Below are 17,788 nucleotides of genomic sequence, written 5' to 3' on the forward strand. Positions count from 1 at the left end.
CTGGTCCTGCTTTGGAATGTCTCCCTCCCTCCCCCATACATGACTAATTGAGGACACTGCCTGCCTTAGCTTAGGGCCCCAATGCCTTCCTGGGATGCCATCCCAGAACTCCAGCCCTGCCTTCTCGACCGGCCTACCCCAGCAGGCAGCTAAATATGAGAGCCCCTCTGCCCACCTGCGAGCTCATCTTGCCCCAAGGCCTGGGTTGAATGCCAGATGGCAGCCTTGGTGGGTGGGCAGAGACACCTGCAGATTCCCCATCTGAATCACAGGACTGCTCCAGGCATCTCCATCCCCTGCCCAACTCTCCACCCCATATGGGCCTTGGGTGAGTGTCCCTTGGCAGCACCTCCTGCCACATTCATCCCCATTAGCTGCCGTCCACACTGGGCCAGAGGGAGATCAATTACCAGTGCTGGCCACTGAACCGTGCTAATGAGGATGTATGCTCACCGGGCTGGAGGCAGAGACAGGCAGGAGGGGCACGGGAGAGGGGCAGGGGAAGCAGCTGAGACCCAATACCTCACCAAAGGCATGGTGGGATGGAGAGGGAGGCTCTCTCTGGAGATCCTGCAAGAAGCCCCCTGTGAGGCAGGGACCTCAGGCACGAAGCTTTAGCTCAAGCTTCGTGAGGAAGAAGAGGAAACAGCCTGGCTGGGGATTAGGGACTCAGGAAGCAGGGGCAACCCTGCTGAGAAGAGGGGCATCCTCAGACCTGGACAAATAAGGCCTGAGTCTTTGCTCAGGCCCTCCTGCTGCCAAAGGTGCCCTCCCTCTGTCTGCCCCACACCCCAAGGACCAGCTCAGAGATCTCCACCTCCACTCTCACCCCCAACAGAAAAGCCAGCCCAGCCTCTTGGCTCCCAGGCCTCTTTTGGACCTTACCCTTCTCCATTCTGGCTATGCCAGATGGAGCTGTTCTGTATGCAAAGACACTTGACCTCTCTCATAAGAGCAATGCAAAGGAAAACCACGAGGAAAGATCATTCCCTTCTATCAGATCAGCAAAGATAGAAAAGGTGGACACAGGTGGCGCAGGCCCTGGCTGCTGAGAAAGGGAGGGGCAGGGGCGGCTTTATGTAAATGGGTGTGATCACTTCAGAGGGCAATTTGGCAACAGCTATTGAAAATAAAAATGCACATGCCCCTTAACCCAGCCATTCGCTTCCAGGCACTTATCCTCTGAGAATTAAGTGTGCAAAGATAAAAGTACAAGAGTGTTCGCTGCCTGGAAACATCCCTTGTGTCCATCAGGAGCGGCCGTGAAAGTCCATGAGGCCTCATCACACAATGGGGCATCCCTGGCCTTCTTGCCTGGGGCGTGAGATAAGCAGCGTGTTCACCGCCAGGCTGTTTGGGGAAGTAGAACAGTTAATATAAATAAAGTGCTTAGAGGAGCATCCAGCACATAGTAAGTATAAGTTCTTGCCATTATTATCGGTTTGCTATTGTTGAAAAGAATTGGGAGGATCTATACACGCTGATATGTAATTATCTCCCCAGAAATGCTGGTCAGTGAACAAGGCAGACAGAAGATTCTGTTAGAGGCGCCAGTGGTGCAGGATGTGGATTGGGTTCAGGCTTGCTTTGTTTCTTGAGATCTGCTTTCGCATGCATAGACCATCCCTGGGAGGACTGGCTGGCAGGGGACTAACAATAGTGGCTCCTCCGGGGAGGAGAAGGTGACCAGGAGACCGGGGCCAGAAGGGATTTGCATATATCCTTCCTTGCAGTTTTCGGTTTTTAACCACATGCCTGCACCACGCAATCAAACAAATGAATCACTTGTCAAGACTGGTGACTCACCTGCCTGAACCTCCCACCAGGCCCTGAGCCCTCTGAGGACAGAAGCAGTGTTGGACTCACTGCCAGGTTCAGGCACCCAGAAGCAGGGCCCGGGACACACCAGGCACTCGGCAAATGTTGGCTGGCAGGCAAACCACCTGGAATTCCATGTGGCCCCTCTGCCTGGAACCCCCTCTCCCCAGGCATGATTCCCAGGAGACTCTACAGTGGGGGGCCAGGGGCATGGCTGGAGCATCCTGGTGACAGTCTGGCCTGATCAGGAGGCAGACCTGAGAGCTCATTTCCAGAGAATCATTCCTGGAGGCGGGACCGAGGTGTCCAGGTGCCTAAGCCTCTGCCAGGGACTAACCCTTTGGGCTACAGCAGAGGCTTTTCTGTATACAGGTTACTGATGTCCCCATCTGTCTGCGTAACTGCACAGGGGACCAGGTAGGCGTTACCATGGGGGCTGCTTGTTGTCTCTCAGGCCTCCGATAGGCTGAGTTCCAGGCCCGCAGATGTGTAACGCTGCCCATCAGGCTAATGTCCCTGGCTGAGGAGCAGCAATGAGGCCCCAGACCCAGGAAGGGACCTGCTGGGGTCAACTCTGCCATCAGCTCTGACTTGAAGCCACCCTTCCCTGTCCTCTCATCCAGGGAAGCGGTGGCCACTCCAGCCTAAACAGCAATAGAGAGGGCTTGGCCGTGCCTCTCACCGGAGTTTGGGGGTGGAGCCTGGGCCCAGCTTGATTATCACCCTCCATCGGGTGAGGGACAGGGAGGCAAAACATGGCTTGCCCCTGCAGGGAACACCCCAGCAGTCACATGGAACAAAGCAGTTTTACACGCACAGGCATGACTAGGTCTTCAAAACACATTGTGGGGGTTGGAAAAGCAAGCTGCAGCAAGACAAGGGCAGTATCCTGCCGCCTCCAACACACACACAACGATACTGAACGTTTTCTATGTGTGTATAATACGAGTGCAACATTGTCAAAATGTAAAAATGTCTGGAAGGATCTATAGTTTACAGCCATGATGACAAGGTAGAAAGGTGCGGGAGGGGAATGGAATGGGGCAGTAATTTAGTTTTAGTTTCATCCATTTTTTTTGAGAGACAGAGACAGCAGGAGCAGGGGAGGATCACAGAGAGGGAGACACAGAATCTGAAGCAGGCTCCAGGCTCTGAGCTAGCTGTCAGCACAGAGCCCGAGGAGGGGCTTGAACCCACGAACCGTGAGATCATGACCTGAGCCGAAGCTGGACGCTTAACTGACTGAGCTACCCAGGCGCCCCTAGTTTCATCCATTTTTTAAGTGGATTGTGTTCCTATTATTCCTATGCTACCAGAATAATTTAAAATTAAGTCTTTGCTCCATCTCGCTTTTTCATAGAAAGCAAGACCACTCTCTGACCATCCCATTTAATACCAAGGCCCGCTCTCACCCCCACACTCCCTACTCTTTCTACTATTCCCACAGCACTCACACACACACACACATACACACACACCATGAGCACCTCATTAAATGCTCACTGTGTGGTATTTTCTTCCTTCCTAGGTGGGCGCAGCTCCAGCCATGAGGGGAGAGCCCTGCCCACTGCCTGTTTTCATGTAGCTCCAGAGCTAAGAATGGTTTTATGTTTTGTAATGGCTGATTATCAAAAAAGGAAGAATATTTTGTGACACATGGAGATTATATGAAATTCAAAGTTCAGTGTCCAGGAAGTTTTATTAGAACACTGCCATGCCCGTTTGTTTGTTGAGCAGAGTTGAGTGGTTGTATGGCCTGAGAGCTTAAAATGTTTACGATTTGGCCCTTTGCGGACAAAGACAGCTGACCACTTGTCTGGACTGTGAGTGCTGCCAGGGTGGAGAGATCTTCATTTTGTTCCTCATGTATCCTTGTACTACAGTGTCTGACATAGTGTAGATGCTCAGTAAATCTGGTTGAATGAGTGAATGGAGATGTATATGTTGGAATGTGTTTCCTGGACCTTCTAAAGAAAGAGACCTCCCCCCCCCCTTCCCACAGCCTGCAGGGGACTGAAGGTGGGCTCAGGCAGTGTCGTTGGCTCAGAGTCCTTGGAGAAGAGTCCACACGGTGGCAATGCCTGGATTTAGCACCAGCAGGGTGGGCCCCCAGGTCTCTGGGACCATGATGTGGCCTTGCTCAGCCACAGGGGCCTCCCCTGCAAGGACGCCCACACCTGCAGCCCCTCCCTGTCCCCAGCTGAGTCTGCTGCCTGCATGGGCTGTGCTTTGGTGCCCTCTGGTGATCACTGGGAGTGGCTCCCTCCAAGGTATGCACTACCTTAGCTTCACGGGCCATCCTCTGAGAGGAAACCCTACCCCAGCCTCCTTAGCCCATCTGACCTCCTCACCCAGAGACCCAAGGGTTCACCAGCTCAGGATCTCTCTCTTTGCTTTCCGGTTCCCCACTCTGGAGTAGACTGACGTCACAGGATGCCCTCCCTCCAAGCTGATGCCAGAGGCTCCCAGGCTGCAGGAAGAGGGCCACCTTTGTCATCACTAACATGCACTCCTCCCTGACAGAGAGTGGATGATCTTGGTCCCCATGACCTAGGAAACCCCCTAGAGGGAAGGGCAGGGGGTGGCCTAATAAGCTTCCTTGTGTTTTCTACACATCTGGAAAGATCCCCTTCTGGGTAGGGACTCCTCAGCACAAGGAAAAGAACGGCTCCAGGTCCCACTTTGGGGACAGGAAACATTTCTCTAACCAGCATGAAATGCTGTCACCACATACACATTATACCATTAGCAATGGTTCCATCTGCCTCTGCCAAGAGACTGTGGGCTCCAGGACAAGTGCAAGTTTGAGCTGGCTCGGTAACCCAGCCTCCAGCCAGGGCCTGTCTGAGTGGACGGTGGTGGATAGGGGTGGGGTGGTTAGTGGATAAATGGATGGATGGTGGATGTATAGGTGGGTAGATGAGTGGATGGATTAGTGGATGGGTGGATGGGTAAGTGGGTGAATGGGGAGTGGAAGATGGACAGATGGATATCATATTGCAGAACTGAGCTTTGGAGAATTCTGGGTCCCCAGCCAGAGGCACAGCCACTCCTACCAGTCATACCTGTCACATCTCATCGGTCCCATTGCCAAATATATTCTGGTTCCACCACTTCCCTCTGCCTCTCAACCACCCCCACCTCGTCGGCACCCCAGCTTCAGGGCCTCTAGAGAAACTGTTACTGAAACCTAGAACAGTGTTCCCCTGGAGCTTCCCAGAGATGGCAGCCCCTCCCACCAGCCTCTCAAGGGGTCCCTTCTCCCAGGCACCCCAGCTGTCACTGTCTAGCCACCACTCTTACTCTCTTCATAGCATATACCACTAGCACAAATGTTTACATGCCTACTTGTTTTTGTGTCTCCTGCACAAGAAGGCAGCACAAGGGCCAGGACCTTGACCTTTTCTTCTCTACTTCCCCTAAGCAGATGCGCAGCTCACACTTGGGGAGTGATAGGTCACTGCCCCACATTAGCTAGCACTTCATGTGTGCAGATGTCTGTCACCTGGACTCGGCAGTAGGGCAGGCCAGGTGCGGTGCAAGATACCAAGAGGGGTTAAACCCTGTTACCTCCTTCCGGCTGTGCGCTCTGGGCAACTCTGAGCCAGTTTCCTCATCAGGAAAGGATGAAGGGCGCCTGGGTGGCTCAGTTGGTTAAGCCTCCAACTTCAGCTCAGGTCATGATCTCACAGTTCATGGGTTCAAGCCCACATCTAGCTCTGTGCTGACAGCTCAGAGTCTGGAGCCTGCTTCAGATTCTGTGTCTCCCTCTCTCTCTGCCCCTCTCTTGCTCATGCTCTGTCTCTGTCTCAAAAATAAAACATTTTTAAAAATCAGAAAAGGAAAGGCCTCTCCAGCTCACAAGGTGTGGTGAGATTTGAAGGGGAAATGAAAATGAAAGTATTGAAAATCAGAGAGGACAAGACACACACAATACTGTGAGCTGCGTTTATTGTAGCATGTAGAAACCACTGCTGGCCTGTCTTTCAGAGGCCTGAGGACACAGTCCAGCCTGCATCCGGGGGCCACAGTGCTAGGATGTGCCCCACACCCGCCCACCTGCAGCAGCTCCCAGGAGGCCTGCATGGCAGAGGGGCCAGGGACCCATGGGTGACAGCCTCAGAGGAACCCTCAGTGGCACAAGGCCCAAAGCTGGTCCCCACACCTTTTGTTTGGCTGGCAGCATTCAAAATGTTTTTTCATTAGTTGCCAACTACTTAAAAATGGAAACATTTCACATAAAACTCTGGCATTTTTGGCTTCTCCAGATTTCTCACATTAGACCTACATTCCCACTTTAGAGTAATTAGCTACACTGAACAACAGCCAACCGTTTCAGGTGGGAATGTGTGCTTTGCCACAGTCCCCACCACACCTATTGTAACTCAAAGCCAGCTGCCACTGGCGACTCAATCATGCAAATATTTCTCAGTACAAAGCAACGTCTGTGTCCCATCTCCAGTAATAGTGGGGAAAAATCAAAGTTGCACTGTAAAGGCCTCACAACTCAAAGGCCTATGTATTTATTTTTGTAACCCACCTGGCCCTGAGGGCATCTAAGTTAGAGATCTATGAACTAGCCCAAACCTCTCCGTTCATCCACAAACACTGGGGGCTAGACAGACACTCCATATACCCCCTTTGTGCAGATCTGAGAGCAGCAGCCAGACTTCCCAAAGCTGAGCCAGTCTGCTCTTCGAGAAGTCTATAAATTCCCTGAACACCCCCCCCACCCCCACCCTCAAAGAACTAGTAAGCAGGGTAGACACCAGGCACAGGACTGTACCTTGGGTGAGGTTGCCCTAGGAAAGCTGGATGCGGGTAATGGTGTGCCGATGCACCCTCTGGTGGCCATGAGGCAGCTCTGCAGGCCGCCCGGAAGATTCTGAACTGGACTGGATTCCAAGTAAGCCTAGGAGTCAAAACCACCAATGGCCCCCAAACTTGGCTCCCCCTATCCCCAGGGGTACCAAGCTCAGGCTTCCAGCTACCTCCTTTCCAAAACCTTCCTGATCTTTATTCCACCCCTCAGCCCCTGTCCTGGGCATGCTGGCACCCATCTTAGTCCCCAGGAGGACCAGACCCCTCCCAGGCTGTGGCCTCTTCGGGGCAGGCTCCAGCCTCCCCATTCTTCTCCCTCTCATGCTTCAATCCAGGCTTGGTGCACAGCAGCCTCGCAGCATTTGCAGGAAAAACCCTGCAGAGATGGGGGAGGCCAACTCCCAGCCTACAGGGTCAGGCAGGGCACTTGGGTGAGCAGACCGGGCCAGGCAGGGCCTGCAGAAAACAGGAAGCATGTGTCCCAGGAGATGATGCCGCTGCAGAGCCGCTGTGGCCAGAGGGCCATTCTTCACAAGCTGCTGGGGGCTGGACGTTTACGTGAAATATACCAAGTTTTAAAGGGTGGCCCCCCCAGCCAAGAAAACACGCTGGCAGGGCCCGTCTGGGCAGGGGCTGGAGAGCACTGCTGAGGCCCTGCTGCTGACAGAACCTCCGAGATGGTGGGCGTAAGCCAGTGGTTTTCAAGGTTTTGTTTATTTGAGTAGCTTGTAGCCATCATCATGTTTGATCCTGAGAGGCAAGCAAGGGAGAGAAAATTCTTGGACCCATTTTAAAGTCTGAGACATGGAGGCCAAAGGGGGCTTCTGGCAGGGTCAAGGTCACAGCTAGTAGAGAAAACAGCTCTGAGGCTGCGTGAGGCTGTGTCCCTAGCAACAGCAGGCCCCAAGCCTGCCCTAATAGCCATGCACACAGAAGTGTGTCCCAGCCTGGGTGGGGGACCCCTCCCACCCTGCCAAGCCTGCACCCTGTTAGCTGTGCCATTCCTAGTCCCCTGGAGAGCCCACCACCCCACAACAGCCATGATGGTGGCTCCTGGTGCACGCTCACACACCCCCGCCCTCCATGCAAACAGCTCCGGGACAGGCAGCCCAGGCAGAGGCACACAGCTTTCTCCATGGCCGCACAGCACACCCCTACTCAAGCCCCCGTGGAGCTCAGGCCCAAACAGAGACACCGTAGCCTTGCATCACGGGTATGGTGGCAGGGGAAGGGGTAGGGAGCGGGTCCCTGGGTAGGCCAGGTAGGTGGCCATGGCCGGTGTGGCAGCCTCACCAGTTGGCCTTCACTGCCTTGATGTCACTCACAAGGTTCTGGGCCAGGCAGATACCAAAGATCTGGAAGACAAAGGGGCAAGTGAGATAAAGTATGACAGCAGGGTGGGGGCATGGGGGGCACGCTGTGCTGAGGCAGTACCTGGAGGAGGGCAATGCCCACAAAGACCCCAGCCACAACGATCAGGTTGTCCTGCAGCCACTTCTCAAACTGGCCCACGCAGCCTTTGGTGTGGATGGAGCCCTGCTGCTCCAGCTCCTGGGGACACACAGGCAAGGAGCTCGGCCTACCCACACCCACAGGCCTAGTCTCAGCCGAGCTTGCCAAGCTCATCTCCACCCCAGGGCCTTACACCTTTGCACCTGCTGCCTGGTTGGAGCTCTACCACAGGGCCTTTGCATGACAGACTCCTTCTGGTCATCAGAGTTTTGGAACAGATGCCCCCTCCTTCAAGCGGCCTTCCCTGACCACCCAGCCCCAATCCTATCCCTTCCCTTTCTTTATTTGCATTCAAGCTCTTGGTTGAAATTGTCACATTACTGTTCATATGTATTTATCCATGAGCTTTCTGTCTTTCTCCCTCTACTAGTGTGGGAGCTCCTTGAGAGCAGGGGCTCTGTCTGCCTAGCTCAGGAGCATGAGTCCCTAGCATCTAGGGCACTGCCAGGTGTGAGCACCAGTGGGTGCTTGATAGAGAGTTGCAATGAGCAAACACACATGTGTCTGTGCCCATGGGTCCACTGCTCGGGGTCTGGATGGTTCCTAGGACTCAGCACTCCCTCCCCACAGAATCCCTGAGACCTCTCAGAGGAGCTTATAGGAGACTATCCTTCCCATCCCAACGCCCTCACTCTGTCCCCACCCCTCTCACCAGCTTGAGCCGGACATCGTAGCCACACTGGGTGTTGAGGACATCTTCCTGAGGAGAAACAGGCCAAAGAGTGAGTTGGTGAGAGGATATCCCACGGGGGCCCACGACACCCAGCACTGGAAGGGTTCTTGTTTCTCAGGGGAAGGAAATGGAACCATGGACTCGGCCATGCCCACCACTCCTACGCGAGGCTCACAGAGGCCCACACACCTCTTTCCTTAGTGCCAGGATGCATGGCTACAAATGCCAGCCTGAGCTGCCTCCTGTTTAGGAATCCTGCCTGCTCATGTTTTCTAAGAATGGGAAGAATCCTGGCCCTCAGTGTCCCAGGTGATCTGTGCTGGGAGAGATGTCACTGAAAGAAGTTTCTGCTCTGAAGAAAGCCATACAAGGGGTCAGAAGCCCCCCACCTGACCACACCAGCTCAATCACAGAGACAGGTTTTGCTGAAGGGGTGCAGGTCCCATTGCTGCCCATGGACACAAACTCCTCAGGGTAGGAGGGGCACTCCCACATAAAATGACCTCCCCCGGCACCCAAGGCCCCAGAGCAGGGCCGAGCCCAGCAGGCCCTGGGGTGGATTTTTCCCACACTTGGTCTGTGCACAGCAATGCCCCTGCCCCTCCTCACCACGTCCCACTCACCGCAGGGTCTCTGACGCAGCAGGAGAAGGGCACCCCGCAACGCTCCCGGCTCGGGTTCAAGTCAGTGCAGTTGAAATAGATATTGAGGTTCCAATCATTAGGCCCTCGGGCTCCGCAGCAAGACCACTAAGGGGTGAGAGGAGAGCCCTGGGTGAGCCGGGTCCACCCCTGGAGCCCCATCCAGTTTGGAGACAGGCCAGGGCTGTGCCGGGAGGGGGTCGAGAGGCAGCTAGGCAGGTGAGCACCTCCTCACCCTCCCAGCAGAAAGACCAGACCTAGGCCCAGGGCCATCAGAGCATCACAGTGCTCCTGCCCAGGTTGGTGGGGGCAAAGGGGTACTGGGGAGGGGTGCCCTGAGAAGTGGGTGTCAGGCTAAGCCCTGTGGGGAGAGGTACCACTGAACCCCATGTCTTTGCCGGGTCTCTCCACACTTGCCCCAGAGATGTTGTGAAGAGTTTCTCTCTTCCTCTCTGCAGGGACAGGAGGGGAACCCTGTCACCCTCATACGCTTCACAAAGGCCACAAGCAGCACCTGTATTCCCAACACCTCTCCCCAGAACGCCATGCACTGCCTCCCTAGGTGTGGCAATAGCGAGTGTGAGGCGGCACTGAAGCTAGCTGGGGAGTCAAGCGAGGCAGGAGCACACACCTTAACCCACCTGACCCGCAAAGGCGGCCCTCAAGTGACCAGCTTAGCGCAGACGCAGGTAGGCCCACGGGCAGAGCCAGGGAGTGAGGCCCAGCCAGCGGCTCTGTGAGCACAGGCCCCAGCAGACAGCCTGGCCTCTGCCTGCCTCCTCTCGCTCTCCTCAGCCCCTGCTTTTCCTGCTGGAGAATGTCTGCCCCTCTTCCCACAACCCTGCTTCTCCTCCAAGGCCTTCCTCTCCTCCACCCTTCCTCATTTCAGCTCTTACCATAATTTATAATTTTGTATATATGCATGAACACACATACATTTGTCTGTTTCGCTCATCATCTGTCTCTTGCCCCAGACTGCCATCCCTGTGAGGACAAGTCCCAGCTTTTTTCACCACTGAATTCCCAGCAACCGGTCCAGGGCCTAGCGCACAATAAGCCTGTACCAATCCTGTATTGAATGAACAAATAAATCACATCCTAACTGCCTCACTCTATGTCTGTTCCGTCCTGAGGTGAGGACTCCTCAAAGCAGGTACCAGTTCTTGTTCATCCCTGGATCTTGGAACAGACTCTTGGAGTGCATGGTGCTAAAGGCATGTGACTGTGGAAGTAGGTGTGATTGGGTGTGACAATGTGCAAGTGCACATGAGTGGATGGGGAGGTGTCTAGGATCTTGTGAACTGTTCACTGATTGCTTCTCCACATGGGTTAGGTATGGAGTTTAAGAGCAGAGCTTTGGTTGATGGGGGAGGTCTCAAACTCCAATATGTTCAGAGGCCAAACAACAAAAATGAGAGAAGAGAACTGACAGGTATAATAAAATTAAGAGTGGCAGAAACAATGGCAAACAGAGAGCTCCTATACCAGCAAAGGGAATAACAGCAATGTAACTGCAGCTAAAACTATGGGTCCAGAGTTTATTAGGAGGGGAAATTCATATTTTTGTATAAAATATCCTCCTTTAAATGTGCTGTCAACCTTGGCCTAGGAGCTGCCAGTCTGGAGTCTCTGACCTCTGTTCCCCAACACTGGGTCCCTGCAGAACTAGGCACAATGGGGACCTACGGGGATCACATAAGCTAGCTTCCCCTCAGACAGGGGCCTCCTGCCTCTTCTCCCTGGGGCACGGGTTGGGGAACAGTCCTAGCACACAGGGGACTTATTCTCTCCCACATCTGCCAGCAGGTGCCTCATGCAGGTGGCCCAGGCTGGTGCCAGACTCACATATTCCTGAGCAAAGTCAATGAGGTTCTGGAGGTCAATGTCATCCCGATAGGCCTTAACATTGTTGTTGATGAAGAAATTGAGCTGGTCTCGAATCCAGTCCTTGAATACGAAGGCCAGGATCCCTGTTGCCAGCTCCAGGAAGAAGATGAGGCCAAGGAACACAGAGAACTGGGGAGGGGGGATACAGATTGAGGGGGTCAGAAGTGCAGGGCCTGTGGGTGCCACAGGGCAGAGCTCCATACCCACCCCACCCGAGAAAGCCGGGAGTCCTCACCTTTTCTCCTATTAATATTGTTTTAAGATGGCAAAGGACAACACTGTTCTTACAACCCATTTCTTCTGCTTCCTCTGGTAATTACCCTGTTTCCGTTGAAAAACCACTCTCCACATAGCCTTTAGTTCCCGTGGCAGAGCCGTCTCCACCTCCTTCCCCACCTCCTTCCTGGTTCCCAGATGCAGGCCTGGGCCTGTGCCAGGAGCCCACCAATCAGAGCGCTACCTCTCCCAGGGCCGCAGGGATTGGTCCAAAGACAGCCAATCGGAAGCAAAGAGATGCAAGGACCTGGTTGCTTCAGACTCTTGATTTCTACTGGGGTCTTGATCTCACAGTCAGGAGATGAAACCCAAGCTGCACACTGACAGCAAGGAGCCTGCTTGGGATTCTCTCCCTCTCTCCCTCCCTCTCCCTCTCTCTACCCCTCCACCCACACTAGAGCACATGCCCGCATCACTCAAAACTCAAAAACCTAAAAAAGACTGACTGACTAGTTAGGAAGAGAGGCCCAGCCTCCTGTAGGAGTTCCTAGAGGGGCACGCAGTATGAAGCTAGCCCCCACACATTCGTGAGCATCCTTCTACCCCATGGGAAATGAAGCCAACTGGAGGGGCAGGGAAGAGAAACAGAGAGACCAGGCCAAGTGACACTGTGGTGCCCCCCCCCCAAATGTGCTGACACCCAGCACACCCCTGGGCTTTCCTTAGTGAGCCCATAAATACCCTTTTATGCTTAGGCCCCTGGGTTTCAGTCATAACAGAAAGGATCCTATGTAGATAATATAATTCTGATGATTACTGTTATAATAACATAATACTAAAACTACTCCTTACTAAGTACTAACTATACAGGAGAAGTGGGAGGAGGGTGGGGTCCCCAGTGGATCTAGGTGGGGGTACACTCACAAACTTGAGTAGGAAAGTGTTCTCGCGGAGGGCCCCGATGCAGCCGGCAAAGCCCAGCACCGACATGACACCTCCAACCACCACAAACAGCCATACGGGGTCCAGGCCTCCCAGATCTGTCAGCGCTGAGATGTTGGAGAGAACGCCCTGTGCCAGGAGAGCAAAGGCAAGTGGTCGGGCCGATCCTCCTACCACCTCAAACGATGACAGCCCCACACCCTACTGCACCACCTTACCTTCTCACCCCAGGCCCAGAGACCAATGGCCAGGAACAGGGCTCCCAGCACCTGCAGAAGCAGCAGCAAAGAGCTGAGGGTTAGAGCATCCTTCCCCACCCTGAACAGAGCCTTCTCCCCACTAGCACTCAGGGTCTTCAGGAAGCCAGAAGGAGAGAGAGGATGAGGGGGAGGGTCCAGCATCCTTTCTACCTTCCCAAGAATACATTTCAGGGCTTCTCCCCCACACAACACAGCCTGGAAGATAGAACCCACCTTAGCCCTTCCTGGCACTCAGAACTGGAGCAGAGGGTGGCCAGGACATTCCTGCCAAGCAGCAGCAGCAGCCATGTCCAGAGCCTCTCCTCCCACCAGACTTGTCTCGGTTCCAGGCTCCTAGCCTCCTTTCTGCCCCTTCCCAATTGGACCATCCGGCTGCCCTCCAACTCTGTGAGGGTTGCCCTACTCTGTGTTTTGTTTTCATAGCTCACAAGCAAAGACCCCTGGATGACAAGGAATCCCGATGCGAGCAGGATCCACCTGAGGGACCCCGGTCTGGAACGATGGCTGTGCCCTTGAAAACTTCTGACCACAGTTCTGCCTGGGCCTTCTTCAAAGCACACCCCACCATCCTGCCTCTGTTCCTTACTGTGAAGAACCCTAGATGTCAAGGCTATCGGCCTGAGACTGAGCAGGACCCCGGATAGTCAGTCTCACAGGGAGAGTGCCCCTCCTTCCCCCAGCCAGCACAGGCTGTGACCCCAACTCTTCAGACCTTCCCCACCCACCGGCTTTCACAGGCTCCTTCCCTTCCCCCCCACCAATTCCAGTCAATTCACCATGACCACCCACTTTAAAGCCTTCCTCTCTGACTCCAGGCTCCTCCCACTACTGTATTCTTCTCTGGAAATGTCTTTCCTTCCCTCCTTCTTTCCTCCCCTTACACTAGATCTGGGATGTGAAACCAAACATCATTTCTCCTACCTCATCCCACTTGACCCACCCATGGCCTTTAGACAGGTGACAGCTACTACTTTCTCCTTTCCAAACCCCTCCTTTGGTTAACCCAACACCATTCCTCTCTCTGCTCCTTCTCAGCCTCTCTCCCAGGATTCACTGCTTCACCTGCCCTGTGCACATGGCCACCACCCTCACCAGGTTTCACTTTCGGCTTTCTGCCTTTCTTCCCCCTCCGTACTTATTATCCCCACCATCAGACACTGGCATCTCCCAGATCTCCACCCAAACCTCTCCCTGGCTCCAGACTCCTATGTCCAACTGCCTGCTGCTAATACCTCCATGTCCCAGGCCCTGTTCCGTGTATCACGAATACACCAGCAAATAGGACAAATGAGCTCTCTTTCCTCATGGAGTTTACACTCCAGTGGAGGAAATCCACAGTAAGCAAACAAGGTAATTTCAGATACAAACAGATCCTTTAAAGAGGATCTGTCAGCTGAGCATCCGACTTCGGCTCAGGTCATGATCTTGTGGTTGACGGGTTCGAGCCCTGCGTCAGGCTCTGTGCTGCTAGTATAGGTTGGAGGCTCTTTCGAATTCTGTGTCTCCCTTTCTCTCTGCCCCTCCTCCTCTTATTCTGTCTCAAAAATAAATATAAATATTAGAAAAAAGAAAAAAAAAACAGAGTGATGCAGCAGGGAGTGATCAGGGGTGGTGAAGGCAGGCTTCAGTTAGAAAAAATGGGGAATTTTAGCTGAAGTCTAAATAATGAAAAAGTGTGGTGAGAAGAAAATGCCAGGTGTAGGGACTGGCAGAGGCCCAGAGGTAAGATCATGTTTGGTGGTGCGAGCGACAAACTGAAGGACAGCAGGGCCAAAATGCAGAAGGTGCTGGAGGCCTTGGGAGCAGTATTAATTGCTGGAAGAGTCTCAGCAGGGTAACAACCAGGGTCTGCTTTCCATTGAAACAAACCAACAAAAATCTTGGGGCCTACGTGATAGGCACCTCCCTCCAGCCACCTTGACTCAAACCTGAAATCCTCTCTTGGCCCCCCAAGTGTCCCAGTCCTGTCAGTTCAGCCTCCTAACTTCTGCTGGAGCCTTCCTCACTTCCCACTCCCCACCCCCTAGCTGTGCCCCAGCCCTTCTTCCAGGTCTCCCCACTTCCAAGCCCCATGCCGCTCACCCATTCTCCCCATGCAGCCAGTCAGATGGACCTCTGGTACAAAGGCCAAAGCAGGATGTGAGGGCGATCTGGCTGCGACATCTGTCACCCCATTGATCGCCAGGGTTGATTCGGCTGATCTGGCTGGCTAGGCGGGTGTCCCCTTCCTCCCTCACCGCTCCATGTGCGTCCCTCCCGAAGCTGCGGGCTCGATTGAAGAGGACGACCATCCCCGATAGAGGAGGACCGTTCTTCGGTCAAGGGTATACGAGCAGCTGCCCTCTCCTGCTAAAACCTCCAAACAAAAGCCAAAGCAGACCCATCATCCAGCCTGAAGCCCTCACTGCTCTACATTGCCCTCAACATAAAATTTAAGCACTACCCCAGCCAGGGGGCCTTTCCTGATCTGGCTCCCCACCCCACTCCCCTGTAAAAGCTGGTGTGCCTAGAAAGAGCCTGAAGTTCTCTTGCCTGTCCCCCTTTGGCATGCTCAGTGCTCACTACGCTCAGTGCTCTGCCTCACCTCTACCCACTGCCCACTTGGCTCTGTGCTTACTGGCCATGTGATTCTAGGTTAAGTGACTTAACATCTCTGTGGCTGTTCCCTCATCTATAAAACGTAGATGATAAATAAAGTAGCTGTGTAAATACAAGTTAGGATTCATTTAATCGGCCTAACAACCCTGAGGGGCAGGCTTCATTACCACCACTCCCAGGAAGGGAAGCCGAGGCCCAGAGAGAAGAGACTTGTCCAGTCTTGGAGCTCTTCTTGCCATACCCAGGCCTCCAGACTCCTCCACCAGTACTCACTGCACATTGCCCACACCCTGAGAGCTGAGCCTCACTGGAGCCAAAAGGCCTGCCACACAAGGGTGACTGCATGGGCAGCACGTGGGTAGGGGGCAGTGCCAGCGTCTTGCTGAAGGAAACAGAAAGGGCCTGGCATTTTGACACAAGGCAGCAGGAGCAGAGACTGCAGAGGCAGCAAGCAGCCTTGGAAATGGGATGGGGGAGGGAGAAGGGAAGATGACTTGGCAGGGCTCTGGGGGCACAGATGCCACCCTGGGAGGGGCACCTGAAGCTCCCTTCTCTGGCAGGGGCAAACCTCGGATTTGTTAGCTGTGGAATGTTGAATTCTGTTCTCAGGACGTCTCAACAGGGAAGATCTCCAGCTCCCAGCAGAGGACTAGAGCTGTTGGCCCTCCCCCAGCCCGAAAGCCTCCTCAGCAAAGAGCAAGACCACAAACTACCCCTCTCCTGCGCCCCGCCCCCGCCAGGAGCTTAAGGCTAGGTGAGGGTATCCGGCCCTTCCCTTCGCGGAGACACTCCCCTCAGCGGGCTAAACTAGGGGTGGAGCTCAGCGCACACCCCACACTTCAGAGTAGCAAAGGAGCTGGACACCCCTTTCTCCACTGGGGCTCTGGAAGATACTGAGAGACTCCACCTCCACACACCACCCTAGCGGTGCCTGGGACCCGCCTCCAGCAATCCGGGCCTCTCCATAGTTCCCCGGAGTGGTCCTGGGAGGGGGCGTGGATGTGGGAGTGGGAAAAAGGGGTGGGAGTGGGAAAAAGGGGTGGGAGCTGGGGGGGGGGCCCGCTCCCTGCCCTAAGGGTTTGGGACTGTCCCCCTCCCGCCCCCCAGCCCCAGCAGTAGGGGGATTGAACCTCCTTCTCCCGCCACCTTCAGCATGGGCCCCAAACCCACCCCGCTCTCACCCAGAAGACAATGTTGAAGCCAAACAGGAAGTATTTCCCGCAACAGCCGACCTCCGGTTCCTGGAAGTGCTGGTGCTTGCCCGGCATGGTGAGCAGCCGCCCACCGGCCTGAGAACCGGAGATGGGGCTGGCCCGGCCCTTCACGGGCCGCCGGGGGCTGGAGCCGCCCAGGGCCTAGCCCGGCGGCTGCGGCTTCATGGCCGCGGCCACAGAGAGCCGGTCGGGCCCCGCCCGCCCCACAGGGACCGCCCCCAGCGCCCAGACCGCCCAGCTCCCAGCCGCCACGGTCCCCTCGGAGCCCCGCCGCCTCTAGGCCTGACTCCGCCTCCGTCCTACTCTGTGCCCTCGGAGCCCCGCCTCTAGGCTTGAGTCTAAGTCCTCCAGGCTCCGCCTCAGACAGGTCCCGCCCCAAGAAGGCTCCGCCCCCGGCCCGACTTGAAACCCCACTCCTGGACCTGACTCCGCCCCGAGCGTCAGCAGCCTCCTGGTTCTCCCCCGCGTCCTACCGACCTGCCTGAGCATCTTGATGTAGGCACCGCAGGTCGCAGGTACGAAACGCCCTCGGTTACTCCCACCCCACCAGGCGCAGTACTAGCGCCACTCCAATCCCGAGCCTTGCTGTTGGAACTCAGTCCTGGAGAAGAGTAACTGCTCCTCTAATAAGCAGATAGGGATAGCGATATGGATCGTGTTAAAACACAAGACTTTTTATTACAGTGTAATCGAAGCAGACGCACTTTTCGCTCAACGGAAATTCATCTCTACCTATACTGGTTGCAAACTCAGGCCTGATGACATCTGGTCTTATGAGGGCCGCGCCCTCTGCTCCCAGACACTTCAGTTTTGCCAGTGGCATGTTCTTGATTCCCTGACAATGAAACCTCACCCTGACTCTTCCAGACTTTGCCCTCTCCCCATACTAGCTTGGGCCCTGAGGGTCTCACATGAGCCCCCTCCAGGCAGGACAGGAGATTAATATGGGGGGAGGGGCAGATAGTATTCAATTTTAGAGCCCTCAAAAATAATTCTAATTTTGTTCAAAAGTGAGTGTTTATTTAGAGCAGGAACAGGAAGGAGCTTCAACTTCATCATCTTCCAGTTAATCCATCTCGAGGAGAACCATGAGGAGACCTAACCACCACTGTCCTGGCGCCTGTCTCATCTATCTACCCACTTACACTTCAGCCTGACTCTGAGGCAGGCAAGGCCCAGACAGCCCTGGCCACAGCTGAGGAGAAG

The 17,788-nt window shown here is 54.7% G+C and overlaps 1 protein-coding gene across 5 annotated transcripts; it reads right to left on the reverse strand.

Moving 5' to 3' along the window:
• Positions 1 to 5,752: 5,752 nt before the first annotated feature.
• On the reverse strand, positions 5,753 to 16,821 carry TSPAN17 (tetraspanin 17). Of its 5 annotated transcripts, none has more exons than XM_029942797.1 (9): positions 16,550 to 16,817; positions 12,729 to 12,779; positions 12,493 to 12,639; positions 11,311 to 11,481; positions 9,448 to 9,573; positions 8,804 to 8,851; positions 8,074 to 8,190; positions 7,933 to 7,994; positions 5,753 to 7,364 (listed from the first exon to the last, which is right to left on the reverse strand). In XM_029942797.1, the coding sequence occupies exons 1-9, from the start codon at positions 16,634 to 16,636 to the stop codon at positions 7,169 to 7,171; spliced, it is 1,005 nt and encodes a 334-aa protein (XP_029798657.1). In that variant the 5' UTR covers positions 16,637 to 16,817; the 3' UTR covers positions 5,753 to 7,168. The 5 variants fall into 5 exon arrangements, 4 of the variants coding, with proteins under 4 accessions (XP_029798657.1, XP_029798654.1, XP_029798655.1 ...); XM_029942794.1 differs by having other exon boundaries at positions 5,753 to 7,389; positions 16,550 to 16,814; XM_029942795.1 differs by lacking the exon at positions 8,074 to 8,190 and having other exon boundaries at positions 5,753 to 7,389.
• Positions 16,822 to 17,788: the final 967 nt, after the last annotated feature.

This window comes from Suricata suricatta, chromosome 6, assembly GCF_006229205.1.
Source record: "Suricata suricatta isolate VVHF042 chromosome 6, meerkat_22Aug2017_6uvM2_HiC, whole genome shotgun sequence".
Classification (NCBI taxonomy): Eukaryota; Metazoa; Chordata; class Mammalia; order Carnivora; family Herpestidae; genus Suricata; species Suricata suricatta.

Excerpts from the sequence above, each read along its gene's own strand:
- TSPAN17 (XM_029942797.1), bottom strand. The coding sequence starts at position 16,636 with ATGCCGGGCAAGCACCAGCACTTCCAGGAACCGGAGGTCGGCTGTTGC. Across the intron at positions 11,482-12,492 it reads ACACTTTCCTACTCAAGTTT|TTCTCTGTGTTCCTTGGCCT; the intron begins GTGAGTGTACCC and ends CCCCCTCCCCAG. Across the intron at positions 8,191-8,803 it reads ACGATGTCCGGCTCAAGCTG|GAGCTGGAGCAGCAGGGCTC; the intron begins GTGAGAGGGGTG and ends GTGTGTCCCCAG.